This window comes from Ciconia boyciana, chromosome 2 (genome assembly GCF_034638445.1).
Source record: "Ciconia boyciana chromosome 2, ASM3463844v1, whole genome shotgun sequence".
NCBI lineage: Eukaryota > Metazoa > Chordata > Aves > Ciconiiformes > Ciconiidae > Ciconia > Ciconia boyciana.
Genome location: NC_132935.1, coordinates 56404126 through 56421479, shown reverse-complemented (window position 1 = coordinate 56421479; position 17354 = coordinate 56404126). Strand labels below are relative to the sequence as shown.

General features: G+C 37.2%; 1 protein-coding gene across 10 annotated transcripts in view; it reads right to left on the bottom strand.

The window, feature by feature from the left end:
* PTPRM (protein tyrosine phosphatase receptor type M) overlaps positions 1 to 17354 on the bottom strand; it is a 489233-nt gene that overhangs the window by 163391 nt on the left and 308488 nt on the right. For 6 of the 10 annotated variants that reach the window (XM_072852716.1, XM_072852718.1, XM_072852723.1 and 3 more), the window contains exon 14: positions 16601 to 16675. The exons of the other annotated variants lie outside the window; for them this stretch is intronic. In XM_072852716.1, coding sequence (XP_072708817.1) covers positions 16601 to 16675 — 75 coding nt within the window. The remainder of the gene's footprint in view (positions 1 to 16600; positions 16676 to 17354) is intronic. 10 annotated transcript variants of the gene reach the window in all.

The window sequence follows — 17354 nt, the reverse complement described above, 5'->3', positions numbered from 1 at the left end:
CTGCTGCCTGTCTCTGTGCCCAGTCCTACCAGAATATTAGCTCGATAGCAATACACGGTATTGCTAATATACAATACAATTCGGAATTGGTAAAATTCCTACTTTGTATGAGTAAAGGTAACAGAATCTGGCTCTGTATTTTGTTCAATGCAGATGCATAAAATTCTGCTATAAACAGTTCTATTTTTATCTTCCTTGTGTCATATATAAATCATTTTGTTAAACTCTATATTGCTGTAATCTGCACGGCACTCAATAGTGTAGCAGATATTGAGGAGACATCTAGAGTATCTTTGTGCAAAAGGCAGCTGTTGAGTTGAACTTGGCAAACAGGAAGCAGTGAATCAAGTATGATGCAAATGGTAAGTCATGATAAGGACTTCACAGTCCTCTTTTAAATCTAAAACCTAAGCAAGGAAGAATGCCAAGTCAACAACAAGCAGTATCTTTTTAGACGTAATTTCTAAGACTGGTTCCTTCCAAAGTCTATTCTTTGTTATCTCCTTCAGGCTACCTCACCCTACTGGAATACTCATCAGTAAAGTCTTCTTAAAATCAAATTCTGCCTTATGGTTTCATTCCTTTCGTCAAGGCTTCCAGTGCTAGTTTTGGGATCATGAATGCTAAACGTTAAAAGGAAGTGAAGGTAGCCTTGCTACATTTTCACATAGAACTCTGAACTATCCAACGTGTTTTATCTCAGTGTCCTGTCTCTCTTTGACAGCACAGGGTCCTCACTTCTAGCTAGAACTTACTAGCTAGACTTACACTATGCAGAGGAGAGAATATCAAAATTTTATTCAGAGCACACACATTCTGCATATCATGGAGTGCAACTTTCATGAAATGCCTTCAATGACACAAAGCATTACCCTCTTGGGAGTCATGGACAAGCTGGGGAATCCACCACTATTGCAAATTCTCCAAAGAAAGCCTACATGAGAAGAGATACAGAGCCTAACATCAGGACACTGGAACTCCCATATTGCATCATCTATTGATTATCCAATTGAGGGATCATCTCAAATTGTCTAAGAAAAATGCATGTAATGCCACCCCAAATTAAAAATAGAATAAAGCTTCCCATCATGATGGACTCAGCCTGACTCATAATAGAGATTCCCTTAAACTGGAAACATGATGTTTGACATGCCTTTTAAAAACTTCTATCATTAATTATTATAAAAAACCAAATACTGGCATTATCTCAATTCTCCTTTAGTTCCATTCAGCATCTCATTCATTCCCTGACAGAATGTTGCTCCTTTCTTGGTGTCAGTAGGTTCCAAAATCCACTTGGGTTAACGAACCAAATTTGCCACCTTTCACCTTTCTTGAGCATCCCTTGAACATTTCAGTATTAGAAATTTTGAATCAACTGTCTTCATTTTATTTAATACTGTTTATTCCTTTAACGTACCTCAGTTTTTCTACAACAGGATTTTTAAAAATCGTTGTGTTCTACCCCATTCTTTATCCCCCTTAGCATTCTGTTTGGTTTTACTTTGACATCAGATGGACACTGAACAGGTCACTGGTGCACTGTTTACAGTGAAACCTGCATCCCTTTCTTCAGTGCAGTGTTCAGTTTTGAACCCTTTATGAGTTAAAAGTCATTCAAATTTACCTCTGCTGAACACTACATAGCATTTAAGACTGAAATTTGAGTTGGTACTACCTCTTTATTCAGTTTGCTTTTTTCCTGATGAAATTCTTCACAGTCCTGTATGAATTCTGCTAACCTACATAACCTAGCATCATACTCAAGAGCTGCTGCCTCAGCGCTGACTCTTCCATGTATTTAGTAGACATACTGTACAGCATATAATATTAAACCCTTAAGTGCATTAGCTACAATAAATACTGGCAGTTTACTTCTCTCTGTTTTCCATCTGATAGGTAGAATTTGATCCAGAGTAATATTTGTTTCTCACCTCGTAATTACTTCTTAACTGGCTTTTAATCTATAGCCACACAGGCAATTGCACTGGCACCATGGAGAGAAAGGTGAACTGTGTGTAAGGGGATCGAAGCAGCTGGGGGCAGTACTTCTGAAATTCATTTTGCCACTTGATTAACTGCAATGTCAATTTGTGCTTTTAATTTTGTTTGTATGTTTTTAACAGAGATTTGGAAAATTACTACTGCAAGTCTAAAAAAATGATGCCATGGTTTGTCTTTTGCTCTGCTGTACTGGCACATACTAAAACAGTTGAGTGAAATGTAATCTTTCTTTATAGAAATAGTGTTAACTATTGTATCATGATATTATAGTCTTGGTGTTTCATTCTATTTGTTATTGTTGTTTCAACCGGTTTGTCTGACAGTCATTTCTAATTTCCTTGATCACCCTAGAGCCTTTAAAAATATGTATCTACAAGACTAGTGGAGTCCTGTATCTCCAGTAAAATATCTGTTTTTAATGACAGACTGCATATTGTTGCCAACAGCTGAGCTAAGCCCACTGCATTCTCCTCACAACACTGGACCTAATAACTTATTTGGGTTTTTTTGTTCGTTTTACTTTTAAGCTTTTGGTTCTACCCTTGCACGCAGAAGACTGACTTTAAACCTTGCACAATAACCTCACTTCTGTTTTCTTACTGAGACTGTCTGGGCTGGTGGAGTTAGAAGAATCAAGGCCAAACTGACAAATATACTGTGGTCCACCTCTAGAAAGGCAATAGGTCAGTAAAAAGCAGTGAGTGCAAGACAGCTCAAGGGAGCTGCTTAGAAAATGAAAGGACAAGGAAAAGTTTCCTGCCAGTTTAAAAAGGATTAAGGTGCTGACTTTGGAAAGTCCTTACTTGATAAGAACAAACTAAAGTGCTTCCTGCCAGAAATGAAAAACAGAGATACACTTATAGATAAACCCCAAGGTGCCACAAAACCCAGCAAAGTATTTCCACAGGCTTCCTCCATTGAATAAAGTGGAAGACAGTAACATTGTTTGGTTCCATACCCTTAGTTATTTACTTTTCTAATTAATCTCAGCAATTGCAATTTCCCTTTTACTTATTTATTGCCCATTCTTTGTCATTTTCCCTACAGAAGCATTTAAAATGTGAAATATCTTTTTTTTTTCACTTAGAAAAAATGGCATTCAGCTGGCCTAATTTATGACTTTCCCTCATGGGTCCCATTTTGTTCAGTACTTTGCAAGACCCAGGGATAATATTTTTAAGTAGTATCCAGAAAACACCTAAAGATTTTATTTCACTTATTTTTGACTCTCAGACCTATTCCATTAACTTTTTCTTAATATGGAATCTCCTTTTCTGAAGTTTAGTGATTACTCAGCCACTTCTTGGCATCTTACCTCCTCTTCAGACTGATAACTGAATTATGTTCTAGTTGCTAATATTTAGTGTCTGCCATACTGTGAATTCTTAAACTACTTCATGCAGTGAAATTTCTATTTCTGTACCATGGGTTAGAAGACTGGGTAAAAAATTTCTTCTCTCTTTGAAGAATTTCTAGTTCTCATTAGAGATATACAGGTCTGGTATTAGTATTATAGGAATAATTTGTGCTTTTTGCAAACCGGTTCTGCCAATTCCTTGGGTGGAAAATTTCCCTTTCCTTTCTCACTCAGAAGGCACAAGTGCCGTGTTATTGATCAACCCCAAAACTTCATAAACAATAATCTCCTGTAGGTAGTTTGTGGATATAAAAGTTTGAGCAGAACTATTCCTCATTAAAATGGAAGCTAAGACTATTTGCTGAATGAACTAGACAAGCAAAATATCATTCTTTTAACCTGCATGCAAGCATTATCCTGTTTTTCAAAACCAATGAAAATGTTCTTCAGTAAAAGAAATGGACCTCTACCAAACTGAAGAAAAGCGCTCTCTTCTTCTGTCTTTGTAAATGAACAAAGTTTGGACTTGCTTTTCAATGTTTATTAGTCCCTTACAAAAAAATGTAGTTAGAAATGACTGACCATTGTATAGAAAAGAATGACCAATAAAATAACCCTGGCTCAATAGTCTAGGAACTGCTAGCTATACTTTCAAAGAAAGGAATAAGATTAAAGCTGTTACTACTAAAAACTAGCTATAGGATGTTTTGCCTAAAGCGATCTTTAAAAACCCCCAACATTTCTTCTCCTATTTGAGTCAACAAATAATCCCTTCCTTTAATTAACTAGACTGGTTTCACTTTATTTCTCCCACTCAAGGCTGACCATAGTTGCTGCCTTTTTTACTTCCTTTCTGCAGCTTTAAGCTCACAAAAGGTACTTGCTTGATAAGTCACATGCAAGCCTTTCCAACTGTATTTCATCCACAGGTGTTCCAGTGACTGATGTAATGGCTAACTTTACAAGGCTTTGAAGTAATAATACAGTTAGTCCAGATCGTCCTAGTTTCCAGTCAAACTTGAGACTAACTTGTTGCATTAGTAACTAGCCCATGATTTTTTTATGCAGGCAGTGCGATTCAACTGTCACATCTCAGACCTACTTTTAACTTATTTCACAGGACAAGTCAGGAAAATGAAACATGATACCCCTGTGTGACAGTTGCACTGTGATTAGGTGGCAGAAATCATGCAAAATGGTCCAACACAGAAGGGAGGTAGAGAGGTGTGATGCTTCCTTGGAACACCCATCACTAGGATCCTATTGTCCCTGCCACAAAGTAAGAAGACTGAAAAGATCAGAGAACTTGGCTTTAAAGACTCTGCCCACTCTCTCCAAGGACAACACAAATTCCAAACGCTACTATCATTATTACTTTTTATTATTTGTATGTTAGTAGGATCTAGAAGCTCTAAATCAGGTTGGGAGCTCCACTGTGCTAAGAACGGTGCAAGCACACAGCTAAGCAATCTTTGCCACTAAAAGCATACTATCTAGCTGAGCGAGGCTGTAACAGGCAGGTGTGGCAATCGCAGGTGGGAGGGCGAAGCAAATACCCCTAAGAAAATGCATTTACAATACCCAAATAAATTAACACTTCTATCCTTCCTGCTCTTTTAGCTAGCTGGTATCACTCGGCATTTCCTGTTAGTAACACAGTAGAAACAGGCATTCAAGAGTGATTTGAGGGACAGAGTAATGTTTTTACGGATGACGTTGGTTAGGGTGTTCCAAGGGAGGAAGTAACATAAAGGTTCATAAACATAAAGGTAGGAAAAGCAGAGGTGCCAAAAGTAAAGGGCTGGGATAAAATGCAGTATGACAAAATAAGAAAGTACACAAATATGTTTGTGCTACTGGTATGAAAAAAGATGCTCCACAGAGGTAGGTCCTTCTTATAAATGCCAAATGATCAACAGGAATTCTAATCCTGTATCACAGACTGCAAATTACACCTGAATGGGGCAGTAGTGCAAAATGTCCAGTTTCCTCCAGAAGTTTCCTCAGCATTTCTACCCCCATCTCCCCCATGACTGCAGAAAACTGTACCCTCATTTTTAAGTCTGTAGCAGCATTACTGGTGTTATGAAAAGACAAGCCAGTCCAACGTGCTTTTTACTTGAGTTTCAAGTTCATTCCAGATGCCAGGATTTGTGACTGTCTTGGAGAAGACCCAAAACACATACAGATTCGTAGATGAAATGAATTACCACCCTGGCTAGTCTGTTTGTACTGTAAGTGACTGGCATTCAGTCCTCATCTGCTAGCCAGCCTGTATTCTGCTAACAAAGTCTTTGTTTTATTACTCCTGGTAGAACTCCAGCTAAGGGAGAAAGTTCTCCCTCCCCTTTCTTATTGTTAGCTTTCAAATCAGTGTTCCTAGTTCTTCAAAACTGCACTGCTTTTTTGTCCATATGGTAGAAGTTACAAGGTGTTGTTGGGCAGGGTATAATTTGTGACAGAAGGCGGTTTTGATCAGTATTCTTTCAGTTTTCTCTCTCTACTCCATGCCTTGAATATGTTAGTTTTGTAAATGCCTCAGAGTAAGGTCTGCTTTACTTCTCTTTTCACAGTATTTTTCCCTTTCTGTTCCTGGCTTCTTTTGGAAATGCTCATGTGTAAAGTGCTTTTTCCATGGGGCAAGGATTATGTTTTCTTTCTGTTTTGCTGAGCACAGGAGCTATTTAAGTGTTGAAATCGATGTATCCTGATTTTTCCTCTTATGACGTGTTAGCGCTCACTAAATCTATTTTTTGAACGTCTGGGAAAGAGGGCAAACAGCACTTACATTTTAGCAGGAGCGTATCTTCTCTGTAACTTATGATCATCGGTACAATACATATTGCTGTGTACAGATCTTCCTTTCCTAAAAAAGATTTCTCTACTTCCGTAAGACAACCATGCTGATTTGGTACATTGTTTATTTGGTGTTTTTTAAATGCAGGAAAAAACAGCCGTGTTAAAAGATCTATGCTAAGAAGGGACTATCAAAATAAGGCTCCACTGAGTAACAATAATTATGAATTATTAATTTTGTTTGTGATATTCTTTACAAAAATGTAAATATAAGTGACAAAGAACTGCATGAAAAGAAATGCAAAGAACTACTTCACTGATGAATATGACTCATTTAACTGACTATCAAATGAACTGTATCTCTCACTGGTGGATGATTCATGTTGATGCATGTAAGCAAAAAGACTTTTTTTGTTAAACATCTGTGTTTCTGGTTGTCAGGAGTAATAACATTCTTTACAAAACATGCCTAAAACAAATAAAGTTCCCCGTTTGACATGTATCTTTTGGTCTCATCACAATCTATTTTTTAATGGGATTTTAATCCAGGCTCCTTAGACTGGATTTTTCTGGAGACTGTGTTTTTTGAAAAAAGGACTTACAAGCAAGCAAGCCTTGATAAACAGCTCATTTGCTCCTTTGCAACAAACCCACCAGCCTTTCTGCTAGCTTTTTTGCTCTTTTCTCTTAATCAAGGAAATTTAAATAATTAAAATTCATAAAAATTTTCCTCTCCAGTGGGCACCCAAGCAGCTGGAAGCCCTCACTCATATTGGAGGAAAGAAAGTGTAGGTCCTCGCGCTTTAATATCACTGAGATCATTAAGGGATGTTTAAAGCATACTCAACAGCTACACCACAACCAGAAATTAATAACAAGTCTAGAATATACAGACATGGTGTATCTCCTTCTTGGAAATAAATAATTTCCTAAGGAAAAAATATAAAGTCTTTGGAACCTTAAGCCTTCAAATGGCCCTAAAGGGTACCCCCATACACTTTAGTCTATTCTATGACAAAAAAAAGTCTGGTTATGTATTTATAAGTACTCACTCTGTGTGGCCAAAGAAGCAGCCACAGTGGTGCACATCACAGACCTCTATGTCAACAAAGGGAAAGGTCATGGAAGCATATTTGAAAGACAGACCCTGCCACTGAAATAAAAGATAAAATCCTCCTGACTACTAGGGAAAGAAGAAACTGGGCTTCTTTACCAAACTGCTCTCTGATTACCCAAACACGACAAAGGTCAATATGACTTTGTGAGATGCAAACTTCTGATCAAGAAGGTTGACTGAGGAGCAATGAGAACATGCTTGCATCAAATTAGCTGTACACATGTAGGTCTCATACTGAATAAGGATGAGGAGGTCTGAGGAAGAGGCATCAACCAGGGCTGGACCTACAGGTGTCTCAGTACTTTTGAAATGTAGGGCTGGTTCCCAGCTGATGCTGTGTGAAAGAGGTCCCACTTGCAGCCACTGGAAGTGCAACAACATCTTATAAATCTGACTTCTGTGAACAAGAAGTCCTATAGGTATAATGTACAACAAGGGGAGGTTTTGGCCCTAAAACATTTGATTTTATGGCTCTCTACATAACCTCAAGCCAACAGTACTCAGGGTAGAAGAGTGACTCTCAAATTAGCTCTAAGGAAATGAAAGCAGTCAGTCCAGACTGATCCTGTCCATACATAACGCATTTTCTAAGCAAGCCAGCACCACTTTCTAGTTTTCTTCTATAGAAGTAGCAGATAATTTATCATCACCCTCACCAAGGACATTTGAATTTCACCTATTGCCGAAGGAGACCTCTGGTTGACTCTTATGCTTTCAACACCAGATCTACTCCTGAAACTATACTGAAAAGTGTCAAGAAATATCAGACATCCCTGAAAGTTTATTTCAGCTCTCTTCTACAAACAGGAAAGGTGTGGATTTGAAGCCTGAAGAGGACTCTGCCCTCTTTAGGGGAGGTAAAATGTGGTTTTGCTAGTATTCAGTTGGCCTCCACCAAGCAGGGAAGATGTGAAGTCAGATCAGAGTAATGTTTCTGCAGCTGACCTACTCAGGGTGAAACTCAGCTACAGAACTAGATGTTCTTGGCATGGACAAACACAGCTGTTTTATTTTCCATCCATGAATGCAAGGGATCACATCCAGCATGGGAACTGAGTAACCTGAAGCTATGGGTAGGAAGTAGTGGAGCGAAGTAGTCTTCTGATCTTGATGCCACTGAGGACTTAACTACAGGAACACTAATGAACAGTTCCAAATGGAAAGTCAGTGAAGACCTACTTACTTTGCCATTAGGAGGAATGGGGGGGGGAAGGGAGGGAGGGGCAGAAGGACAATGTAATGTAGGGATCCCAGTAGTAGGTCTACACATCCATGCATTTTTTGGCCTATGCTGCCACTGGCTCATAGATGAGGCTGACATTCATGGTGATTTCCACTACCAGCCTCCCTCCACATTGTATCCCTTATGAAGGGTTCTTCAGAAATCCTTCAAAAACAATCACACTCTTCAAATTTACTTATCATTACTTGCTATCCACCTATTTTCTTGGAGGAAAGCATAAGATAGCTCATTCTACTCAAAGATAAATGGAATTATACACGCAATGATGCACACAGAAAGGTAAAAATATATTTGTGATAAATTTATAAAAAGCAGGAAAAAAGACATAAAACTTCTTTTTTAAAGCATTTCCAGAGTCAACACTGTTTTGGGGCAGGAAGGTTGGCTAGAGGAACTGGAAAGCAGAATCAGCACAAGAAAGGAAAAATAATTCCACAGAATTCTAAATCTGTCTTTGTGCCAATACAGTGTAGCAATTCTTTTGTTCACATTTCAGAAGCGTTTACAGTATTGCTAATGAAAAACCTGTCCAAACTGAAGCAATGTTAGATGAACCAAGGTTCTAGTACAGGGACAAGAATAGAATAGGCCTCCTCTGAATGGTTATCACTGATTTACATTTCATTTTTCATATATTTCCTGTAGGTTTTAGGGGTTACAGAAAAATCTCCCTCTGTCCTATTCGATTAAGAATGCCTTAAATAGCCATTTTTCTCATCACTTCTTTTCATATCACTTTTAATTATTGACACATTTACTCATAACCAGAAGCTGTCTAATTCAATGACAGCATACTGAAAAGTGCAAAATATAACCATTTTGCTTCAAAAAAGTTTCATGAATACTTTTTGTTTGCTTCTGAGCAATGACAATTTACCATTTTTCTTGTTTCCCTTTGTGTTTCCAATGTGAACTCAAAAGATGAAACAGAACCTGCAGCTACTGTATTTCCTCTCTTGTCAGCTTGAAACCATGTGAGACAGCAACTTCCACTCACTTTTATGCAAAACTGTGACTCAGCTTTCATTTGCATGGGAGTTTTCCATTTACAGAAAAACTTCTTAGTGGTCAGCAGTAACAAAATCAGATGAAGAGAAGGAAATGAAAGTTCAAAGTTTTGGAAAAATAAAGACTTGAAAATGCACACATATGTTTGAATGCCTTTCCCAAAGCTCTAAAATCATCGGCTCTTGCAGTCAAACTCCCATTACTGCAGAAAAGGACATTTTCAATATCATGTCTGGAGAAGCAGGTGTTAAAAACCCATCAATAACTATAGTCATGGCTTGCATAGTGTTAAGTTATTACTCCAAGCAGACAAATGTAGCTTAGATATTTATTAAGATTTCAGTTATTTCAGGGAATCTAAACTGAGTGAATTGCTGAAACATTATTTTGCCCAAGGTAGTACGTTCTATGTCTTTTGATTAAAGTCGACAGTATTACTCTCCTCTTTGCTGTACTACTGTATTTAACTGTAACACATTTTAACATTCACCTATACATTAACACAGAGGTAATCCATGTAATATTGCATTACACATTTGTTAAACTCTCCAGTGATACAAACACCAGATTTGCAGTTCCTAAGAACTACAGGTTATTTTACCCACAACTGGTTCCACATTTTCTTTCAAATTAAAATTCTAATTGCTTAGCATTTTATGAATACAGTCAATAACTACAGATGGGAAACATTGACATTCACAGGTTTTTTTAGTTACTAATTATATCTCTGAGTTTCTCTTTCTTCCCTTGTCTCTCCTTAATTTTTCATTGTGGTACATGCAAAACATTTTCTGCTTTGAATGTAAAAATCAGAGGCATATTTTTTAATACAGAAATGAAATAGAACACTAGATGACATAGAACCATGCTCTAAAAATTACCTACTGGCATTTTTCCTTTGTTTTATATTTTCTGCTTCTCTGTAGATTGCTGATGTTGAAATATTTTGGATTAGATGTGATACTGACCGGTACTACACAGATGGCAGAGATTCCTTCAGTTTGTTAAAAATTTATCCTGGTCAGTTCATTCATATCGTTATTTTCATGACTGGGTTTTATGTTTCTATTCGTTATAATGAGACTAAGGAAAGTGCCCTCCCCTCCAACCTCCACAGATATCCTCATATTAAGATTACACATTACTGAGCAAATAGATTATTTTTCAAGCTAGGATGAACTGAACAGACTCATCTTTAGTGGCTTAAGTTAAAATTTTTCACTCTCTTCATGTAAGAGATATCTGACACTGACACTTGGAATCATGTTTTTCTCTCAGCTATGGACCAGAACACTCAATTTTCAAATCAGTTGTGTACTTGAAAGATGTAACACAGCTCCTGCAACAACTGACTATTAACTCTGTGGCAATCAACTTTTTAACTCCTCTGAATAAAAGATAAACAGTTTCTACAGTGCCAAACATACCTAATTATGGTATTTGTCCTACCTAAAGGGTAGAGAAAGATTGGTACTTTCTTCTAGGTCATGGGATCTTCTCCAGCTGTTCCTATCCCAGGTCTGTAACACCACTGGCTCTGGCGATAACAGTGCCAGTGTTGCTGATGAACCCATACCTCCTCGGCCAAACATAAGCATCAATGGCCAGAGCAGAACTGCTGCTATGACCCTCTGCAGTTTATCCTCCCTACTCTCCTATTTACACAGCAGAATTGCAAAGCTCCCACTGTCCCCAACCCAACCTGTTCAGAGTAAGAGGAGCTGAATGGGAGGAGGTCCTGAACCCCTGATCAGAGCCTCTGGCTTTTCTGTAATGACTTGAACACATTCAAATCTAAGGCTGCTAATTAATTTTTCAGAAAACCTTGTAGGAATTCTTAGTATTGTAAAACATGAACTGGAGTACTTAATATGGCTAATAGAATCACATTGGTACCTGACTTCTAATTAGGTCAGGTTCTCTGTTGTCTACAGCTGGAAAGGGCTTGTATTTATATTATGGGTTATTTCAGCATTTGTGAATTGTTATCAGCATTATTTTCAGGCCCTCTTTGTCTAATTGTTTAACTGTAGCTCTTCTTCAGGTGCTCTGTGGAAAATGTACTTATGTTTAAAATCCTAGATGCTTTGGCTGCACTATCTTAAAAACAGAAAACCTGACATTTGACTCTGTAATGTACTAGGAAAAAAAAAGGAGAAAAGGAAACAGTAGCTCCCATGGCACTCCTGTATCCTCTTAACATTTTCTTGTAACTATACTGTTTTATAGATGAAACTGTCACTGCAAAAATGACAAATATAACACATAAAAGAACAAAAATGGGCAATAAATCACAAGTGACACTCCAGCCCATTGAAATGCATTCAGCCGGTGCTGCAGAAAGTAGGAAGATTTCCTCTTGCTTTGCATTCTGCCCAGCTGAGCAAGAGGACCAGAATCCTTGAACAATCAGGACAACAATTGCTGGGGCCATCATGTAAAAACAGGCTTATAATTTCACTTTGGAGAGTCAGATCCATTCTCACCCTGCTTTTGTTGTCACTTGGCCTTGCAACAGCATCGTAATACAGCTTTGACATGACACCACATAGGTGCTCGCTCTCCCCTGGATAACTATCCACAACTCCCACTGATGTAAATGCTGTTCAGAAGTATCAAGAGAAGAATAAACTCCTAAAACGGTGTATTCAACCTGCAGACAGACATATCTGCACATAGCTTTGTTATTACAGACAGCACTGTAGTCTCAACTAGGAAATCATGGGTTCTCCATTACCCAAAATAGCACTTCAAGTTTCAACATGTCAGAAGACATCTACATTAATGTTACATGGTTCAGGATGGAGAAAAATGAATGTAAATGTTTGTCCAGCCCGTGTTGCTATGCCTCAAATGCATTGTAAAGGGCAACAAACTAGATAAATAGGAAAACATTCCTTCTCAAATTCATGCTGTTGGTTTTTGTGTTAATAAACAAACTGTGTTTTCAGTAATGCAGTATAAATCTGGAGTAAATCTCTTGACATAAAAAATATTCAATGAGGTTGCGATATAATCAAAGATTTCAGTTGATTTTTTTCACTTTTACAATAGAATGGCTGAGAACAGAATCTGACCCAGACTATAACAATAAATCTTGCTATGTATTGAATACACATCTGAAGAAATCTGTACATTTTATTATGCTGCTAACTTCATAAGGGAGAATAAAGCAATTGGGATTATTTTATGACTGCTTTTAACATGGTTATAAAATATGCTGCTCATCTAGACCTTAAGGTATGCAGGGTAAAAATCATTTAAGCTTTAAGACTGCCACTATTTTTTTTTTTAATTCTTCTCAATTCTTAAGTATCAGTTATTCTACAAAACTTCTGACATATCTTGTTGTATCTGATTTGTACCAAGAATTTCATCTCTGAAGAGTGTACAATACAGAACTCTCCCTTCCAGCTGCATGTGTAATTAACAATGGGTAGTAAAAAGGGCGTTCTATGGAAATCAGTCTTAATAACATCCAGTAAAGTAGTGGCTGCTCCACTAAATCACAAATGGAAATACTTTAATTTAAATATAAGTAGCTCAGACATATTTCAACAATTAAGAAAATGCCTGAAAGAATGAACACCCTAATCATAATTCCAAGCATGCTATTTTATCAGAATGCAGACAGAACAAAATAGATGAGGGCCAAGTGAATACCAAATATGGCCAATTTAAATGTATTACATGAAGTGTCTCTTACAACATAGTGAAGGAAACTGCAAATATTTTCAGGCCTTCTCAAAAACATGGATTTGTTATTCAACTTTAAAGTCAAGACCATACAGTCACTTATGTATGTGATAAGTTTTTGTTAACCTTCTACATGATTTCAACCATACTGTTAAACCATATTTGTTTATGAAAACATGGAGATGGTATCATGAGAACTACTATGCTTCATGTATAAATAGTCTTTTCTCCTGGCTGACAGATGTTAGATGGTTAGATATTCTCCCTATCTGTTGGAGGATAGGGTCAACTGAGTGGGTTTCAAGTTAGTTACTTTTTGTAAGGTTTACACTGAAAGCTAAACGCTATCCCCCAAATTTGAATTCCTTAGTTACTAAGTTATTGAATCAGTGATCATAATATATTCACTAATACTAACAACACTAATTTGCCTATTTTGGCTTGTAAGAATCAAAATCACACAGTTGCCTTTACAGCATGTTGCATTATACTATAACCTAAGGACAACTACATTGTGGGTATTTAAGTGCAACTGCAAGGAAAAGTTCCCTTTGCTACAGGCTGCAAAGGAGTACTGAAGCAAGGAGTGGCTGTCAAGATATTTAGGGCAAATAGCAGGTAATCCTATAAATGGAAGTCATCTTATTTTTACATAAAAAGGAAGCAGAAAGGAAGGACAAAGAGGAACTAATAATGCATTGTTTACAAACTGCACCAGTAAGGGCCAGGATGAGTCGATGATGAGGGCGGAGGAAACGAGTGCAAGACTTGACTTGCAGTCATTGACTCAGTCAACTAGAGTCAACTTGAAAGCTGAGCTGTATTACCATGATCTTTCTGAAGAGGAAGACCTTTCAAAATTGGTAACAATATTCAGGAATGCAGCTGAGATTTTAAATTTTCATTATGCAAGAAGCATCAACTTCCCACCTGAAAAAAAGAAAATCCCAGCCCTGACCTCCCCACTACCAGTTATGTATCTCCTCAAATGCTAAAAGACAAAAGTAATTCCTTGATCTCAGATGTAATTACTTTGGTGCTGAGCAAAGAAGTGAGGAAAAGGCACTGACCAGAAAATGCTAAGTAACATTCTTTAACAGTTACAGCTGTAGGGCTTGTGGTAACTACAGTTAGCGACAGTCCTATGATTTTCACATAAAGAAGTCCTTTTACATGTAGATCCTTTCCACAGTCTGGGAATTTGTAGGAGAAAAGTGTGGGGAGAATGTGCATCATTCCCTGCTTCCTCATGTCCAGTCCAGCTCCTGTAAGTGTCCTTTAAGAAAATCTTTGCATTCCTCATGGATACTGCAGATACCATTATTGCTGTACTGCCCTGAAATCGAAAAGTCTGCCTAAGGGACCTCTACACAGTATGCCTCTGTAGAAAAACATGAATTCCTGTCGCTGTCAGGGGACCAACCACGTGGGCTGGGTGAGGTTTTTTCACTCCCTATTGCAGTTGTGGCAACTGAGGAGGAGGGAGATGCCTCTTTCTTTTTGATCACACAGTCCTTCAAGCGTGAGAAGGGGTTACGAAAATGATGAAGGGATTTCAGAGGCTTTTTAATACATTTCACAGATAGCCATAAATGCTGTTTGCAGGTATTATTTGATACTTCTTTTTCACTATAAAAATTAGTTTCTGGTAGAACAGATTTTTTTTTTTTTTAAAAAAAGGAAATAAAAGTCAAAGATCTGACGACCACAGAGTGCCAATGCTATGAGCCACCAGTGACAAAGCAATGAAATAAACACTTTGCTGGCTGTCCTATGCTAGCTATATCTCTGTTCTCTCATTGTTAACTACTATAGCCATCTCCTTCTTGTGGAAGAGCCATACCTCCAGTGTTTCCTGTAGCTACCCAGTTTTGCATTAAAACAAATAAAAAACAAAATAAGAGAAGAAAAACATTTAATTCTCCATATGGAAAAATATATAAGGTTATTTGAATCCTCTGATGAAGAAATCAAAACTTGTTGAAGTTCAAGGATATGGAAGAGATGTTCTTTGTCTCTTCAAAGCTTTATTTGTATTCTCAAGTAAAAAATAATTGAGCTATAAAAATGTATGTGGACAGAGCTTCTGACAAGCAGCACTAACAAGAATAAGCTAGCACTTCCTAGCATCATGTAAATATGTTATTCTGGTTAGCTCATATGTTATTACATAATACAAATATACATGCAACAATTTTGTCTTGATTGACATGGCAACTTGGGCATTATGGATCACTCAGCTTTGTTATTATAACATATTCCCCAGAACTAAAAGCTATAGCAGACATGTCACTAATTCTCTTATCTTAAGCTGAATCATTTAACTGTCTCTTATCAACTATAGCAGTATCCAGATGCTAAGCATCTGAACTCCTCCTTGTCCCTTTGACGCCTCGGTAGCAACATTTACATGCTTCCCAAGTAACTATGCCAGTATTCTTGAAAAAGGCAATGATTTTATCATATGCTAAATGCTGATGGATTAGGTCTAACTTCCCCTGTTACATATTCCATCAAAGTCACCTTAGATTCTAGAGTTCTTAATGCTCTTTGCTTCTGTTTGAAAATATAAAGGTTTCAAATCCCTTAAAAGCTTTATGCATGTGTTTATTTTCTGACAAAATGAATAATTTCCCCACATTCATAAAGATTTTCTGGTACATTCTGAACCGGCCTTCAAGCCATACACAGCCTAATAATTGTCTCACTTGTGTACTGAGTTTACTCTAACAACTAGATTTAAAAACCTTACAGTCTTGTTCATTCTCATATGTCATTCTCATATGTCACATGCTAGGTTATTTTGTTTTAATCCTAGAACTCATGTATGACATAATTAAAAAGGAATCAATTTTATTTCTTTATTTTAATTTTTTGCATATTGAAATGTTGCCAGAAAATATGATCTTCCCAACATTCTGCAGTAAAAAAAATATATCCATTAATACAAGATCTTTGTCCTAACTTACACATGCAACTCCTGAGCCTAAATTATTTAGAAATTCTAGTGTCTTGATCTAATAACACAGAAAAAAATAAACAGGTACACAGATATTTATCTATATTCAAACTGTCATTTAATTACGGATGGAGGAAGACTAGATCTCTTTACAACATCAAGCTTGAAGGAACATTCCACAGATCCCACACACAATGGGCACATGCAGCGGAGGTGTACGTACAGGGATGTGTATTTAAGTTTTGGTGCCAAGCACACAATTTAATTCAATGAAGCTGAAGAAAAATTTATGAACAAAAAGAAACTTTTAACATAGAAAACTATTTATGAGCAGAGAATGAAGAAACTAGTCAGGGAAAAGGAGCCAAAGAAAATGAGACAAAATGGGCATGATGACTTGTCTATACTTGAACATCTGACCTGTTAGTTGGTCGTCGCCTGCAGCAGGGGCGATGCGAATGTATGGTGTTGTAAGCTGAGTCACGATTATCGCAGCTAAGGCAAAGGAAGATTTCCAGGTCAGCATGCATGAGGGAAAAAAAAGCCAGACTGAAGCTAGGCCAGCAAGAAGAATTTTGGTCAATAGTTTATTGTCTGAACTTCTTACAAATAAAACCCAAAAAACTCCCACAAATTCCTTTTCATCTTCAGTTGTTAGTTTGGTTATTCTGCAAATTAATAAGCTTTCGTATGTGAGTTTCATTCAGGAAGAGGACTCAAAGGACATTATTTACATATAATGCATTTGAGGAAACTGGAGACTCTGGCTCTACTAGTCACAGCACTGGGCTTTCTAAGTGAAAGTTAACTGCTTATTCAGATTACTCTAGTATCAACCTCTCCACGTAATTTGAACTAGTTTCACTTTTTGTTTTCCTACTTCATAATAGTACATTTTTCCTATAATTATTTTTTAAGATAATTTTCATGTAAAGTATTTTTGAGCTAGCTAAGATTAATTTTTCTTGTACCCACTTGGGTCTTTGTTCTGAAAATGCACACACTACACATATACTTAACTTTCAGCATACAGAGAATGACCACTGAGAGTTGGCACGCTTTTAGTTAGGTATGTATGTAACCATCTGAGGTTCAAGTTTCAAGTTCACGTTTTGCCACTAAGACAAGAAAAAGCTGAAAAACCGGAATTGTTTGTGTGCCTGAAGTATTCAGA